General features: G+C 41.5%; 1 protein-coding gene across 1 annotated transcript in view; it reads left to right on the top strand.

Moving 5' to 3' along the window:
• The window catches only part of LOC134185286 (HEAT repeat-containing protein 5B-like), an 18,726-nt gene extending 2,676 nt beyond the window's left edge, over window positions 1-16,050 (top strand). The window contains exons 5-27 of the mRNA XM_062653067.1: window positions 7-95; window positions 149-360; window positions 2,712-2,760; window positions 2,823-2,882; window positions 2,942-3,091; window positions 4,090-4,398; window positions 6,839-7,483; window positions 8,068-8,179; window positions 8,242-8,394; window positions 8,455-8,554; window positions 8,858-8,967; window positions 9,408-9,571; window positions 9,625-9,903; window positions 10,453-10,521; window positions 10,583-10,864; window positions 11,710-12,574; window positions 12,634-12,737; window positions 12,803-12,880; window positions 13,061-13,129; window positions 13,190-13,378; window positions 13,504-14,793; window positions 15,231-15,444; window positions 15,499-16,050. Coding sequence (XP_062509051.1) covers window positions 7-95; window positions 149-360; window positions 2,712-2,760; window positions 2,823-2,882; window positions 2,942-3,091; window positions 4,090-4,398; window positions 6,839-7,483; window positions 8,068-8,179; window positions 8,242-8,394; window positions 8,455-8,554; window positions 8,858-8,967; window positions 9,408-9,571; window positions 9,625-9,903; window positions 10,453-10,521; window positions 10,583-10,864; window positions 11,710-12,574; window positions 12,634-12,737; window positions 12,803-12,880; window positions 13,061-13,129; window positions 13,190-13,378; window positions 13,504-14,793; window positions 15,231-15,444; window positions 15,499-15,815 — 5,909 coding nt within the window. The 3' untranslated portion in view covers window positions 15,816-16,050. The remainder of the gene's footprint in view (window positions 1-6; window positions 96-148; window positions 361-2,711; window positions 2,761-2,822; window positions 2,883-2,941; window positions 3,092-4,089; window positions 4,399-6,838; window positions 7,484-8,067; window positions 8,180-8,241; window positions 8,395-8,454; window positions 8,555-8,857; window positions 8,968-9,407; window positions 9,572-9,624; window positions 9,904-10,452; window positions 10,522-10,582; window positions 10,865-11,709; window positions 12,575-12,633; window positions 12,738-12,802; window positions 12,881-13,060; window positions 13,130-13,189; window positions 13,379-13,503; window positions 14,794-15,230; window positions 15,445-15,498) is intronic.
• The last annotated feature ends 211 nt before the right edge of the window (window positions 16,051-16,261 follow it).

The raw sequence follows: 16,261 nt of genomic DNA on the forward strand, positions 1-16,261 counted from the left end.
AAACAGCTTTTCAACGTATCCCAGCTGCTAAACAAAGTGCTTTCCTATACGAGTGGATTGACGGCGTGACTAGAAACATCAGCAAGTGCTCGAAAGTAACCAATGCTCCGTCACGTGACCATCATTTGACTCATAGGTCTCTGTTTAGCCGGACCTAAAAGCCAATCAAAAGCTTTTGGTAGGACAGATATTGAAGAAAGTAAAGCAGTCTCCCGAAGCAGCTATTCGCCAGTCTCTGGCTTGTTGTTTGTGTGCTGTCTACACAGTCGGTGATAGCTTGGGGCTGGTCGAGACTGTCAATAGGTTGAATGACATAATTAAGAACAGAGATGACAGCCCTTCATATCAAAGTACAAGGATGTGAGTTCAAGTGTGATTCTTTTTGACTGCACGTGACTCTTCTGCATGGATAGAGGAGAAGTTTCTCTGTTTCGATTGCGTTGTTGAAGTTATGTCTGTCGTATCTGGTTTGTTTAGTCAACTGTATTTTTCTCTATGCTTGCATTTGTTGGAGTGAATAACATACAGTAGGAATGGAATGTTTTGCGATTTGTAATTTTTTTAAAGAATCGCAAATTAAAATTTGCAAACATGTACGTACTACTGTACTTATGAAATAGTAACATTCATTAGAAATCTAACCTCGCAAAACATTCCAGTCCTGCATTAGATTATGATTATTCAGTAGCAAGACCTTTTGCCTTGAAATTCCAGACCAGAGAGCGCACAAAGCACACGAACTCTAGTCTGGACGAAAATGACACTAAAAGGATTTTGGAAGTACTTATTAAAAAGCAATGCTAAATGGTAGTTCAACAGCCTAGGGTCATTTAACCGAGGTTAATAATGAGATGGAAAGATACCGTGCTTTTACATTACACAAACATATCATTTGTAAATGTCATGAGATCTCACGAACGAAGAAGAGACGTCTGACGTGTTTGCAGTGATATCTTGGTGGACGACATGAAACAACAACTCTTTGATTCTGTGGCAGAACGCTAGCTAGTCTAATTACTTGACTAGCGAGACTACCGCTCAATCAGTTGTCAAAGGTGATGGTCTAGCGACGCCGCCGCTGTGCATGTCCTGGCACTGCAAGCTTGAAGAGATTGAAGAACTGAAGCTGAAACTAAAACCAAGATGCGTGCATGCACCAGAGTCTTCATTCACGGCTCTGGCGTGCACTTAGCCACCCAGGAGGACTTTACACGGGCGTGATCAGTGCTAGTGCACTTAGCATATCTAATTACTGCTCAACCAATCAGAATTTACAACCAACGTTCCGGTTCTAAGACGCTGAATGGCTTTTTCCAAAATCATTTTAGTACCATTCTGGTCCAGACTAGAGTTCATGTGCTCCGCTCGCTCTCTTGTCTGGAAGTTCGAGGCTACAAGACCTTCAGTGGCAAAGCTGCTACTGTGACATTTCAGTTTTCATCGACCTTTGAAATCATGACTTTGTGACTACTTTATTGACTAAGTATTCTGTAGTTTGCTTGTGTCGGTTGGTATGTCTTGTCCTTATAAATTTAACTGACCCCTGTTGTCTGTGGAAGAGGATCATACGTAATCTAAGAAAACTACTCACCTCTCCCACCCCGTTATGCTCGTTTTCTTATGACACCACAATGCCTAAGAGGGTCTGAGTAGTAATTCCTGCCTACTTTTCTGCACTCTGTGTAGTGCAACTGGAAAGCAATTTTTTTGACGGTTTGCTTTCCTGAGTTTGTGTTATGTGAAGCTGTAAACCCAGGCGTGATATCCTAGCCATAGCTATAACTAGCACTACTGTGCTAGGCTACAGGAACAATACGAATAGAGGAAGCATTAAACTGTGTTCTGACTAATGTTGTCATGAAAAATTATCAGCTGTAGCTACCAAAGAAGCAGTGCCTTCTTCTGTTGATATTAGCATACTTGTGCGGCTTGTAAACGTCAACTGCAGACAACACAATGACATCAACACTACAACAATTGTGCCTGCCTGTTGCAGTGCAGGATATAACGACTCGTGGTTGACCGAACATCCACAAAAAGTTATCAGACATCCTAATTTGGTTTACAGCAGCATATTACTGATTAGTCTTTTGCTGTATCAATAAATCTAAATATGTATATGTATATGCATGAATATAGAGTATGCATGCATAGTTCCATAAAAGTGACGGTAGACAGTGTGTGTGTCTAACAAGGCACAGAACGTGTACACATGTTTGTGCTCTTGCTTCTTGAATGAACTGAAGTTACTATAAATTTAAGTCTTACTATAAATTTAAGTGATTGTATCTAAGCAAACTATAACAGGAAGCAGACCAAGACACATAGTCATCTGCATTAACAGACATCAAAATGACCACCCTTGTTGACTGAACAGATGCGGCAATCGTTTGGTAATTAAGTATGGTCGGACATTACCATGATTTGGGCGGGAGCTAATCCAGCTGCCGATCCTTGACATACGATCATCTAATAGCATAAACAATAGGCAGGAAGAATTCAGACCTTCTCCGGCATTGTCATGTTATACACAACATCACGGTAGGGTCTGGTATGAGCCTAGATATTAATCATAAAACCTGCATGCTGCTGTACGTACAAAGCCATCATGTTGCTTTTTTGGTGATTTTCTATGGCAAGCAGTTGTTTTGTTTGTCATTTTGATGATGATGATATTTCTTTATCTGAGAGTCCTCTTTTATACCATGTAGAGCTGCAATAGATGCTATAGGTCGACTATATGAGTCTCTTGGACAAATGGTAAGACAAATTATTGGTAAGTGGGTTAGGTAATTTTCAAGTCAGCTTGTGTTGTTGTTAAGGCTGGTTCCAGTTCAAACGAAACAATACAGATCCTATCCAGAGTTGTCAAAACAATGGAAGTCAGTTAGTTGCCTATCTTTGGTCATTATTTTGTGTATTCAGTGTGATGTATCATTAGGCTGATTGCAAACTAGAAGCTTTGCTAGCTCTTCGGAGAGTAATGATTGGTCTCAGTATTTCTGCTTCTTTTGCACACAAGGATATACTAAAGCTGGCTCGTAGTCAGCTGGCAGACAGGTCACAACCAGTGCGAAGTGCTGCTGCTAAGGTCAGTACCCAATATTTTATTAACATTTTATTTATATATTTACATATTTTTATATTTAATCAGGGTTCTAGCCACGCATGCTAAGATGTAGCGGCCCGCTACGCCTTCAGACCTGCCCGCTACGACTTCAACATACCCGCTACGACTTCAACATACCCGCTACACGTTTAGAGATGACCGCTATGCCTTTAACATACTGGTTAGGCACAGATAGTGTCTCTGACTCTCTGTTCATACCTGTGGAATGTAGTGATAATGAGGGAGAAGGTGGAGGCTTGTCAATCATGAGTCTCTAATTGCATACCAATAGTATTGTAATTTGATGTTGCCTAGTAATTAAGTTAAGAATGTAATCCATACCCTACTATCAGTGTGATTTGCAGAGGCTGAGTTTCAGTCAGTACACCAAAAGCGAAAGGTTTACAAGAGGTATGATCCTAAACCACTGCCCAAACCAGCATAACTTTTTATTTCAAAAATTTGCACAAACACCTACATGCCATGCCCACACCTCTACGCCTTTCAAAAATCCTGGCTAGAACCCTGTTAATTAATATATTTATTAACATAAGCATTAAAATATTTTGCTGTGCTGTTGTTTGTGTTATATACGTTGTCACTCAAAGGATAGCATGGAACCTTATTTGAGAACTTGATGCTAAGATGATAATGAGTGAAAGTGATTGACTGATAAACCTTCAATACTACTGCATCTAATGAATGCTGAAAGAGCTTCAGACTTTCAGTACTAATTATAGTACTCTAGTCTTCAATGGTGGTCACACATAATCTAAAGTCATAAGGCAATCGAAACATCTCATTTTATATGCAAGAAATCAGGCAGAGGTTTTGTGAATGCACACCAATTACCACTTAGAGAGATGAAAATTTGGAGACTTTGCTTATGTCTGGGATAAGGACTGGGTTAGGGTTGGGAATAGGAGTACTGTACTGTCGTATTAAGTTTGATGCCATCATGATTTGGTTTTATCTGTTAGTGTTGCTTGGAGCTTGCCAATCACAGTTTGGTGATTTATACGTCTGAATTGGATGGTGTCGTTGCCAGCTGCTTGAAATCATTTGATGGATCTAGTTATGATGTGCGCTCTAACATTGCTCAACTGCTTGGCACATTGGTGGCCAAGTCGCAACAACACAAAAATCCATCTTATGTTCAGACGAAAGTTAAAGTCAAGTGGCCCAGCTTGGATGAGGTCTTGAACTTGTTGTCGAATGGATTTCTTAAAGGTAGTGGAGAATTGCTAAAGTCGGCAGTGAGTCGTGAGGTCAGAATCGGAGTGGCTGAGGTAAGCGATTATTTGAAGTTTGTTGGGAGTGTGTGTGTGTGTGTGTGTGTGTGTGTGTGTGTGTGTGTGTGTGTGTGTGTGTGTCACTGTGTGTATGTATGTATGTTTGTATTTATGTATGTACAGTGTGCGAAATAGTCCTTGACTGACCACCGGACATTATGTCCTGTCAATTTAAAATTTGCCGGACATTAGAAACATCTGGTCGGACATTCCAATTCTGGCAAATTCTACTTATCACTTACAATTCATCATATATATATATATATATATATATATATATACATATATATTTATCAATACATTTTCTCTATTCTACTGTAGTTTGCCAACCCCAACCCCAACACAACTATCTCAAATTAACCCAAAAACGTCTTCACTACTCTTGAATGCTAGTCTCTCTAAAACCATCTTAGAATTATAAAGCCAAAGTTTGATGGACAACTGTTGATGGAGGTGTGAGGTGGCTTGGCTAACGGTCAGGTGGTTATGCAGTGCTGATCTCAGTGCAATTGATTTCGAAACGTCGAGGCTGTCAGACAACCAAAGACCAAGAGTTTCAACCACAAGGGTTATATACATTCTTGCCGGGTCCAATGGACATCTGCTTGGGACTAAAGACCTTGCAACACTTCCTCGAGGAGTGTAGCAATGACACGTACACTTGAACGTGTACACACACTGATCCCACCACATCATTTTCCAACATCTGAGTCCACCACACTGGATATACAAGCACAAGGAACAAAGTGGTCTGGGTAAAGGCATATGTTTCCCCATTCAGATCTAGTTGATGGTTACTGTAGTGGATTAATTCATGACAATTATCATGAGTTGCCACAGTAATTCAAGGTTGGTACATGTGTCCATGTATTTGTGTTGCCAAACCAAATCTCTTGGAATACACTACACGAACAGGTTGATAAAGGACACTTGCCACCGCAGCTAGCTGAGGATGCCTAACCAAGTGCTAGGTTTCATGGCTCTAGATGACACTTTGATGTTGCATGCCTTTGATAAAAGAGTCCTATGCATGCAATTACTATAGTACAACCCACCAGACCAAATTTGCTAAAAAAAAGTTTGACTAAAAGTGGCCATTGTTTAAGATAGCAATGAAGAGAGACAGACAGACTTTCATTGCTTCCTCGACTCTGCCCTGCTTGGCTACAAACCCATTCGCGTAAATTTCTGCATGCCCACAACCAGCCCCTCCTCCTTTTGACTTCCATTGGCTTGTCTTACACAGTGAGTTTTGGAACGTCATCTTCGTTCGCAGATGTGCCATACCTCTAGACGGGGAAACTGCAATCGTTCCAAGAACATGCACTACGCTACGCTAGTGGCAGTTTTTTAGTTCAAGGACTTCGTGCTATCATATCAACCTAATCATCTTCTGATTCTTATAGCCCCTACAGAAAACATTACATGCAAGTATGTCTGAGTTTTCTATCCTGCCGCGTAGACAGTGTACGGCCTGTGGCTGTCCGCTGCATTTTGTTGCGCACCTTGGAGCCCCAGCGTGTGTACTTGAACGCCCACATCCAGGATTTGACAAAATACACGTTTAGTACAGTACAGTACAGTACGTACATGTACGACACGTGGCTGTTTGCATTTGTTTCGTGCGCAAACTGCGGAAACTTCATCTGTTGACATGACACTAGGATGTGCGAGGATGTGGGTTGCTCATACAGAATTCCACACCTGCCGCTACGCCACCGGACAAAATGTCCGGCGAAGTCACGGATGGCCGGACAAATGCTTCGTTTGGTCGGTAAATGTCCGATGTCCGGCCGTTATTTCGCACACATTATGTATGTATGTATGAACAGTGTGCATGTAGATTGTGGTTATGAACAAGTTTAGAGGTTAGTCTGTGTGCTGAACATGAACTTATCAGCTATACATTGACATCTCAATAATTATTTTGACTTTTAATCGAAACACTTGCTAGACTTCAATTTGTGATTGGAAAGCCGCAGTCACTGACCTAGTCACATCTACAGCAAAATATTTGAATTTTGAAATTGTAATTGATGATAAAAAATGGCTACTTGTTGTCTAGTACACATTTTGATGGATTGTGAACAACGCAGAATCTACAAAGTCATGTTGAACACAAAAACATGTACAGAGGATCACTTAATTATGCGATCGCCATATTGTTGCCGGCACACAACTGCTGGATTAGTTTGTGATGGCTTAGATATTCGATGCCTCCTTGTCTATATGAACATGCTTGTTCAGAAGGCTAACTCAAACATTTACGTAGTTAACGTCAGAGCTGCAGAACCCACAGATTGGTAAAATTCAAATGCATTATACGTTTTTGTGTTGCATCATGCTACTTGTTTTGTTATTTTTGTTTGAATGCGTGGCATTGTGTACAGATGATTTAACCTTTTTGAGTGATGAAAATGCGTTGGCTATTGTTTAGGCATATACTGTGTTTCTTAACGAAGTGGGTGGGGTGTGGGTCGAGAATAACCTTGCAGCGATTCTCAAGCATTTGCTGCTCTTGCTTGCACAACCAAAGGCCATCTCATCTCACATCGAAGCTGTCTACAGTCGTAAATGTGTTGCATTCATTATTCGCTGGATTGTCACTCGTCTTCTTGGGGAATCAAGTCAACTACAAGCAGCTAAGATAATCACTGAGCTTATGGGTCAAGTGGTGAAGATGTCGGTTGGAGGAGGAAGCGGGCAAGAGAGTGGACAGCAAGAGTATCCACAAGCAATGCAGCATGTTCTGTCTTGTGCTTTTCTTGAGCTCGGGTTTATTCTTCGACAGCTTGGCACGGCTGCTTTGAACCTTGTTGCTGACAATAAACAGATTGTCGAAGCAGTCTTGTCTGGTTTGTCATATCCGAGTGACGCTGTGCGTCTTGGTGCTGCGTGGTGTATGAGGTCGATAGCGCTTGCATTGCCATCACAATTGGCTCCTCTTTTGCAAACGTTTGTGAATAGGCTGAATGAGGACATACAGTTATCGGATGTCATTTTAGGATACTCGTATGGTGGTGCTGCATTACTGGGAGCTGTAAGAGATTGCCCACTGGGTATTCCATTTGCAAAAGGAAAGGTACATTTGCTGTTGTAACAGTTTACGATGCATGTTGTTGTTTTAATACTGCTATTCTAAGAATGAGACTGACTGTCTTACCAACAGCTTTGCAGTTGAATGAAGATATTATATTATTTTATTTTATTTTATTTTATTTTTAATATGATGGCGTTGAGGTTAGAGTAATAATTTACATAGAATTTAGACAGACAAACAGACAGACGGGCGCAGCGATAGGCAAGTAGACTGAAGGGGAGGGGGGGCTGGAGAGTTGAAAAATATGCAAATCACAATTTGCAATTGCATATAATAAGTAGTTTTATTGAGACAAATGGATAGATCTTAACATCAAAAGACACATGTAATAGCCTGCATTTGCAAAATGAATGGATGAACTAAAAATGGAATGTGTTTGTTTGTTAGCCAACTTAGTAACTACAATGTAACATAGACATTAGTGAGAAGACTAGACAATCTGACAAGAGACACATAGACACGTAGCTAAACAACAGTCTGATAGAACTGATTGTACCACCACATCTTCTACATCTGTGGATTTCTGTGTGCTTTGGCATTACTCTTGCTTTTATTTTTATCTGTAGGAGGTATTCCATCTTGCTGAAAATCTACTGAGAAGTGCTTCTCAGAACAGCCGATTGTCACTAGCAAAGACAAAAGCAGGCTGGACTCTCCTGGGCGCAGTCATCACTTTAGGTAGTTATGCATCACCGTCTTGCTCTACTTTTCTTACCTTTATTTTGTCTATGTCTCATTAGGCTCGTCTGTTGTAAAGCATCATCTGCCTCGTCTTCTTCTTCTTTGGAGAAATGCTTTCCCACGTTCACCAAAGGAACTGGAAGCAGAGAAGGCACAAGGTGATGGTTTCTCGTGGCAAGTCACTCTCGAAGGACGTGCCGGAGCTCTGAATGGTAACATGGTAGACGCCACCGATACTTGGATGATTACTTAATATTGGTTTTGTTCTGTAGCGTTGAGATGCTTTGTGATATGCTGTAGGGATCTGATGACAGAGAATGTCACTCGGCGATTGCTAGCTCCTGCTGAAGGGGCTCTGGCTATGCTTCCAAGGTAGATCAGCGTATTATAAGGATGCTTGAATAATGTTTGATAAATAGTTTACACATTAGTAACCATACAACTGGATTTACAAGAGTGAATTTATAATACTAGCAACAACATTTTGAATGTGGGACTCTCTTAACCAATAAACATGTTTTTCAATTATGTGTACCTACTTCTATACCTTCTTGTCATTTGGCAGTTGATTTTGTTCTCTTGTGGTGTTTTGACCAGCAATTATATCTTTCGTACTTCTTTGTACTGCTAAGAAGGCATGTCGACAGGCTTTCAATTGATTTTTGGTTTCTGTAGCTTGCCCGGTCTTGCAAAGACTTTTGGTGCAAATATCAAAGGGTCAGCCGCTTTGGTTAGACTTCGTCTGAATCAAACTCTCGTGCAGTTTCCTCCGAAGGTCTTTGAAGGTTAGTTCATTGTGTCTCTTGTTTAGTTTTCTGCATTTATCCTTTTTGTGCCAATTTATCTGTTTACATGCTTTGATTGTTGGTGTGTCTGCCTGTCTGTTTATTGATCTGTTTGTTTGTTAGTCCATTTCTCTGTTGTCATTTTGTATGTCTGATTTTTGTCTTTTCTCTCTTATGTACTTTCTGTACTTGTCTGTGTGCTAGGTTCATGGCCCTTCCAGCCATTTCAATTTTTTATTTATTTATTACGAACGATTGAAAACAAATTGAAAACCCTTGACAAAAATTGAAATGTGAGTCAAAATTTGGAAACTGAAACATGAAAATAGAAATCTGAAATTGAAAATTGAAACTGTGGGAAGGGTCACTGACCTTAGGCCTGTTGTTTCAGTCTATTTGTCAGCTGGTATGCATGTAGTGTATATAAAATGCCACTGCAGGTAGCTTCAGTTCTCTGCTTCGAGAGCTGGTTGCAGAGTTTACATTGGCTGAGAGCTCTACAAACACAAGCACCAGCTTACTTCGATCCATGTGTCATCAAGGAGACACGATTCTTCTTGGATCATGGCTTGAAGAAACTGACCACAAGCTTATAGAAGATCAGGTAAATACAACTTATCTGACTCTTGTAGAATACTAAAGTGCATTTGTTTGCAGTTGCAACCTAATAGTGCAGCTGGTTCTGGGGCATTGGAACATGATGCAACTTGTGTGTATCTCGAACCTGAAGAGAGTGATATTCTCGGTCCATTGCCGCTTGGTGTTACCGTCATCGACAGTTCTGTGGCTCTCTTTGGTCGTGTCTTTCCTCACGTTGCTGTTAAACATCGCCAGCAGTTGGTGTCGCATTTTAGCGATTGTATAAGACAGTCGAGGTCGTCACGTCAGCAAGCAGTGCAACTCAATATTTTTACCGGCTTTCTGGCGGCATTAAAGGTTAGTTTGAACGATTGAGTGATCATAACATGTGATGATTGGGATATTAACATATTTATTTGTTTACATGTTTATTTTTTGTTTATTATGTTGTTGCATTACTAATTTTTTTCTTGCATGCGTGCAGGCCTGATTGCATGCTTGTGTTTTTCTTGGTCTCACTAGGGTCCAGATCGCAGGTAATGATGACTGAGGTTTGGTTGGTTTGTGTAAGCCGCTTTAGTAGCAAGAATCCAGGATTATTTGTAGTTTCTCAAGGTGTGTTTTCATCATTTTGGTGCATCACCACAAGTGTCCAGTTATGTTTTTAGTTCATTCAGTAGAATGTGATCACAGTAAACGTAGCTTTGAGAGTTGCTATCTGTAGTTCCCTCTCTGTTTGCTTTGTCTTTCTTTGTTTGTTGAATGATTCATCTATACGGTTTCTCATTTGCTCGTGTTTGTCTGTTTCTTTGTCTGTCAGTTTCTTTGTCTCCTAATGTATTGGTATCTGTTACTGACTTGATAAATTAATTATTTTGTTAAAATTAGTACCATTGTTCTTGTTAGGGATTGGTTGAAAACAAGAGCACACTCGGGTCAGATGACATAATAGAAACAGCAAGCAATCTGATATTGGTTAATATTTTACTGACTCTAACATTTTATTATCTATTGATTATATGTTTTTGTTTTCCAGAGTGCTTTGGCTAGTTCTGATCTTATTCTTCGATGTGCTGCTGGAGAGGCTCTTGGACGTTTAGCACAGGTTGTTGGTAACAGCAAATTCGTTGCTTCTACTGTCCAAGAATGTTTTGATAAACTGAAGACGGCACGCGATGCTGTGTCTCGTACTGGACACTCTTTAGTTCTTGGCTGTCTACATCGCTACGTGGGAGGACTCGGTTCTGGACAGCACATCACTGCATCTGTTAGCATATTGCATGCTTTGGCTCAAGACGTCTCATCTCCTGTTGTGCAGGTGAGGTATCAGGGATTTTTGTAATGCATCAGATTTCATTTGTCCACATTAGATATCTGGAAATAATCCAGAGAGGGCCTGATCATGCCCCTGCTGTAGACTAGTATAGCAGAGGCTTGCTGTAGCATAATGCATTTACAGTATTACTTTAGGGCTTAAACCCACATCAAATCTGCAGTATGATAAAATGCATGGTTGTGCTGTTTTCCTAGCTGCCCATGGTATCTCCTTGGTGCACCTTACAAACAAATTTTGGAATGGACATGCATGCAAAAATGAGTATCATCTAGTGGTCTTTTATGCATGGGACCTGTTTGATTGTGACCTTTTCACAAAGAGAACATAAAAGAGAAAGAGAAAAGGAGGAAACACATCCTTCCAATCGAATGGTATCTCGGATGAATAGGTGACAAACACATGCACACGTTGCAGATCGAGGCCTGATGTATGCCTCGTTCTTGTTTTCGTACTTTTCTTGTATGCTAAACCTAGACAAACGCCTGAGTACTGCTTCAGCAGAAAGGCAATCATTTTATCGGCACACATTGGGTCTACTGCAGAACACTTCCAGGACTTTAGATTATGTGATTGAGTTTCTGCTTATTTGTTCTCTTCAGCATAGTTGGAAAGGACTGTAAACCTTTCTAACCTTTCTGGAAAAAGTGCCATCTATCAAACAGTTTACCTGGTCTTTCTGGACTTTTTCCAGAAACATCTCAATCGAATTAATATAATGTAGCTGACTTCGCTGCATATGGGAAGTTTCTAATACAAGATCTGTAATTGTTATGTGCATGATTTTTCAGTTTGTATTAATTAAATTTAACAATCTTCTGTTCCTGTAGGTTTGGGCATTGCATGCTCTTGCGCTTATCACTGATGCTGGTGGGCCAATGTTTCGTGGCTACGTTGAGCCAACTCTCAGTCTTATCCTCTCACTTCTTCTCTCTGTCTCCACATCAAATGTAGAAGTGTTTCAATGTCTTGGACAATGCTTGGCTGCACTCATCACAAGTGTCGGTCCTGAGCTCCAAGGCTCGGCGATGAGAAATCAGTTTGTTGTCGGCTGCGCTGTTCTCAATGCTCATCCTGATGCTGTTGTTAGGGCGTCTGCTATTGCCTGTCTTCAGCAACTCCAACTTTTTGCTCCACAATCGTGTGACATTTCAGACAACACACCATCACTCTGCCTATCGCTCAATAGCAATCACCTGCTGCTGCGTCGTGCAGCAGCAGCATTCCTCAAACAGCTTTCACATCGACAAGTTGACCAGGTGATTCACCACGCAAACGAAGCCGTTGCAAAAGGTTTGTTATCGAAGTCATTAGGAGAGACACTCTTTGATTTGTTGGATGTCGAAACGGATGCAAGGCTGACAGCCGACGTGAAGGACATCTTGTTGAGCATGTTCACTAGCCTCTCTAGCAAGAATCCTCGTCATTGGCTAGGTCTGTGCCACAAAGTGCTCGGATCGACATCAACAGGCCAGAGGACAGACAGCGGAGGAGCCAGTCAAAAGGCAGATGAAGAAGAGGAGGGTGAAGATGCCTCTAGATTTACTGCACCGACGGTAGAGAATGTTGGTCAGACCAACGTTGGCTCGAGATGGTCAACCAAAGTATTTGCTGTCGAATGCATCAGAAAGATGCTCTCTGTCTGCAGCCGTGACAAGGCACATGTAGACCTGGCCTTGGCACGACAGACTGGTGGTGAGTTTACAAGTAGTTTGATTGAAATCGAGAGATCTTGAAGTTCTTCCGTATTCTAGCTGATTATCTCGTCTGTCACTTGGCCGAGTTGGTTCGAACATCGTTTATCGCTGCCACCGGAAACGTGAATTCATTACGTCTGGTGGGTCTCAATACCATTGAGGTCTGTATTCACACGTCTAAACAGAAGTTCCAATCTGAATTAATACTACTACTGTGTTTTCTCAGGAAGTTATCAAGCTGTTTGCAGCAACTCCTGATCCCGACTTTGAAGGGCACGCTGTTTTTGAACAATACCAAGCTCAGGTGACATGATGCCTGCCTGTTGTTTTCTTGTCTGTTTTTGCTTGTGTAATTGCTTTCCTACACTTCTTCGTATATGTTTGTCTATTTTCCTCTCATTGTGGGCCTGTGCCTCCCTGTAATCGACAATTTCTGTGTAACTTCAAATGCCATTTAATGTAATTTTTGTATTATTTTGATCAGGTTGGTGCTGCTCTTCGACCTGCGTTTGCATATGACACACCACCCAACATCAAAGCTAAAGCATGCCAGGTTGAGTTTCCAGTGTTATAGGGGAACTTATGTTGTGTTTGATTGATGATGTATATGTAGGTGTGTAGCACGTGGTTGAGTTGTGGAGTGTGTAGAGATATTGGAGATCTACGTCGCATACAGCAGTTATTGATGACGTCGCTGCAAAAGCTTCGTACTGCACAGAATCCTTCAGAACAAGCAAAATCGGTCTATAATGAAAGTACGGTTACCATGGAAAAGCTAGCAGTCTTGAAGGCGTGGGCCGAGGTAAGATGTCCTTAGGCTTGTGTGTGTGTGTGTGTGTGTGTGTGTGTGTGTGTGTGTGTGTGTGTGTGTGTGTGTGTGTTGTCTGCTTATCTTTGTGTCAATCTGTAAATAAACCATGTTGTTAGATCTACATTCAGGCAAAGTCTGAAATAGAGAAACAAAGGGCCACAAAGCGTCGCTCTCCATCAGTCGATGATGCGGTTGCTGTTGACGAAAGCAGCCAACTGATTGAAATTGTCAAACCCGAAATGAAAGATCTGAGTAAGCTCTGGTTGTCAGCACTAAGGGATCATGCATTGCTCGGCCTTCCTTCCCAGTTTGGTCCTCAACTACCCCCCGACGGAGGAGCATTTTACAGCCCAGATACCATGGAAAGTGCCAGAAGTCATTACCGATCATCATGGCCGGCATTTCTCCAAGCTGCTGCATTCTGGTTGTCCGATGAAGGTTTCGACAGTGAAGTGACCACAACGCACTTGGACAAGAAGCAACGAAATACAGGATGGTTCCATCTCCTCCTTGGTCTCTGTGTCGAGGCTTTGGTCAGTCCAATACCCGAAGACGGAGCTAACCCCGTAATTGCATCTCTGCAGTCAATGGCAGAGCTACTTGCCGCACAGTGGCCTCGTCAGTGTCTTGGTGGCAACCACAGTCTAGCCATTGAAGTGCTAGCCGTCATGCACCGAGTTGTACTGACATACCACAAGCCAGAGCATCAAGCTTTGGCAGCTAGAATTGTGAACCAAGTTGTTAGCTCGGCTGTTGAGTCTCTAACTGATCAAGCTGACACAAATGATTATCCAAAGCCAACATTAGCGTCAGTTGATGACCTCGCTGTTGGCAAGTCAGTCGTCTTTGCAGCTCTGCAGGTGGCCATCTGTCTCCTCTTTCAGCGATTTCCTTCACTTCGTCTAATTGGATTGCAACAGTCACTTCAAGTACAAAAAGTCCATCCAGTACAGAGTGTGCATACCCCAGACACATCAATAGCATTAGTCATTGAGACGCTTCACCAAGTTTTAAGCCTATGTGATGTGCCGGCGGCCATCAACATATTGCCATCGATCCTGATGCTGATTGTTAGAGTTCTGGAAGAGCACATCGGATCATCGAGTGTCATCGTGTCCGCGTGTATTCAGGCTTTGCAGGTCATCATGAGTAAAGAACTGCCTGCTGATAAACAAGCCAGCGACTCGTGGGTGGAACTGTTGTGCTCTGCATATGTGACATTATTGGAGATGACAAAAACGCAGTTGCAAATGGTCGACCAATGTAGTGCAGTGTGGTATAGCAACGTGCTTGTCCTGCTGGGGTCGATCCTGCTCTCTGCTCCCGACGTTGTCACAGCTGTGAAGGAATTACAGGAGAAATGTTGTGATGTGTTTCAGCGAGGCATCGAGAATAGAGACATACAGGTAAAATAACAATGGCCTAATGTAGGTAAACGAGAAGAGACAGAAATCATACAAACTAAACAACACACACCTACTTGCACTGTACGCAATCAGTTGACAGATGAGTAGGTTTATAGCAGATGGGTAACACAGGCAGGTATATATAAATATTTATATATAAAAATATTTATATATAAATTATATGTGAATATATATAATTTATATATAAATTATAGATGGGCAACACAGGCAGGCAGGTGTGCAATGACTTTGTGACTTACGTGTATAACAATTAGTAGTTAGTGTAGCAAAGTTCCTTAGTTGCTGTGTATAAAACATTCAATTTTGGCAACAAACAAGATGGACAGATATTTCCAGACTACGTGCTTACCATAGGAGGAACGTAGAGAATCTTTTTTCATTCACTTTGTGTGGACATGAACAAGTCTGTTCTGTAGGTTCGTCTTAGAGTTGTTCAGACTTTGTCAACTGTGATTACCAAGAAGCACAATTCTGCGGCTGTACCCTTCATTCATTCACTCGGACCCAAAGTTATTCAACTTGTTCAAGCCGCATCAGGCAAACAGATCAACTCGGAAGAAGAGTTGCGATTTATTAAGGAATGTGTGGGCGTTGTAGAAACCTTGGTATCCGTATGCGAAGATGCGAATCGTATGTTGTGTATTGTCCTTTCCAGAATGACATCGTATTGACTTTCTGTCCTAGGTGTGAAACTTCTCGCATTATTTATTCCTCTAGTCATTGATTTATTACGAGAAACGGAGGGAACGCGTACAAACAAACACAACAAACAGCTACAAGACTTTACACTTGACAAATTGAAGAAGATTGGTCCGATGTACCCACAGGAATTCAAAGTTATTATTGGTGCAAGTCCTGACTTAAAGCAGCGACTCGAGGCGGCACTTCGAGCCAGCCAGGTAGCTGCTAAGGAAGCCACCTCGTCTGCAAGGGTTCAGACACAAGGTGGGCAACCGGCGGCACCAACTATCAAATTGAAGACTACGTTTGGTAAATTTTGAGTGTTGCAGTTACATGACGTGATGCAGTTGGTAGAAGTGTCTGTTGGTTGCTCTGTGTTTTGATATGAAAAGGGAATTATTTATGTTGTCAGCTGTTTGTTGTAAATACACAGTTGGTTGTGGTACTGATGGATAGAGCAATTGTGGTGGATATTTGTATACTTCGCTCTATAACTGTGCAAGCCAGTTTGTAATTGTGATTGAGAAATTCATCTTGGGATACTATTCACTGACATTCTGGACATGAACCAGTCTTTAATTGTGACACCAGTTCGTGTCTGTCTGTCTGTCAATGAAATAGTTGCAACATTGAAGTCTACTGTCTGTCTCTTCTTTCTGTCTGTCTGTCTGTCTGTCTGTCTGTCTGTCTGTCAATGAAATTTATTATCATAAATCAGAACTATTGCAGGGTAAATGCTGATACAGGTGAACGTGAAGTAAAAGGC

Source organism: Corticium candelabrum, chromosome 10 (assembly GCF_963422355.1).
Source record: "Corticium candelabrum chromosome 10, ooCorCand1.1, whole genome shotgun sequence".
Taxonomy (NCBI): Eukaryota; Metazoa; Porifera; class Homoscleromorpha; order Homosclerophorida; family Plakinidae; genus Corticium; species Corticium candelabrum.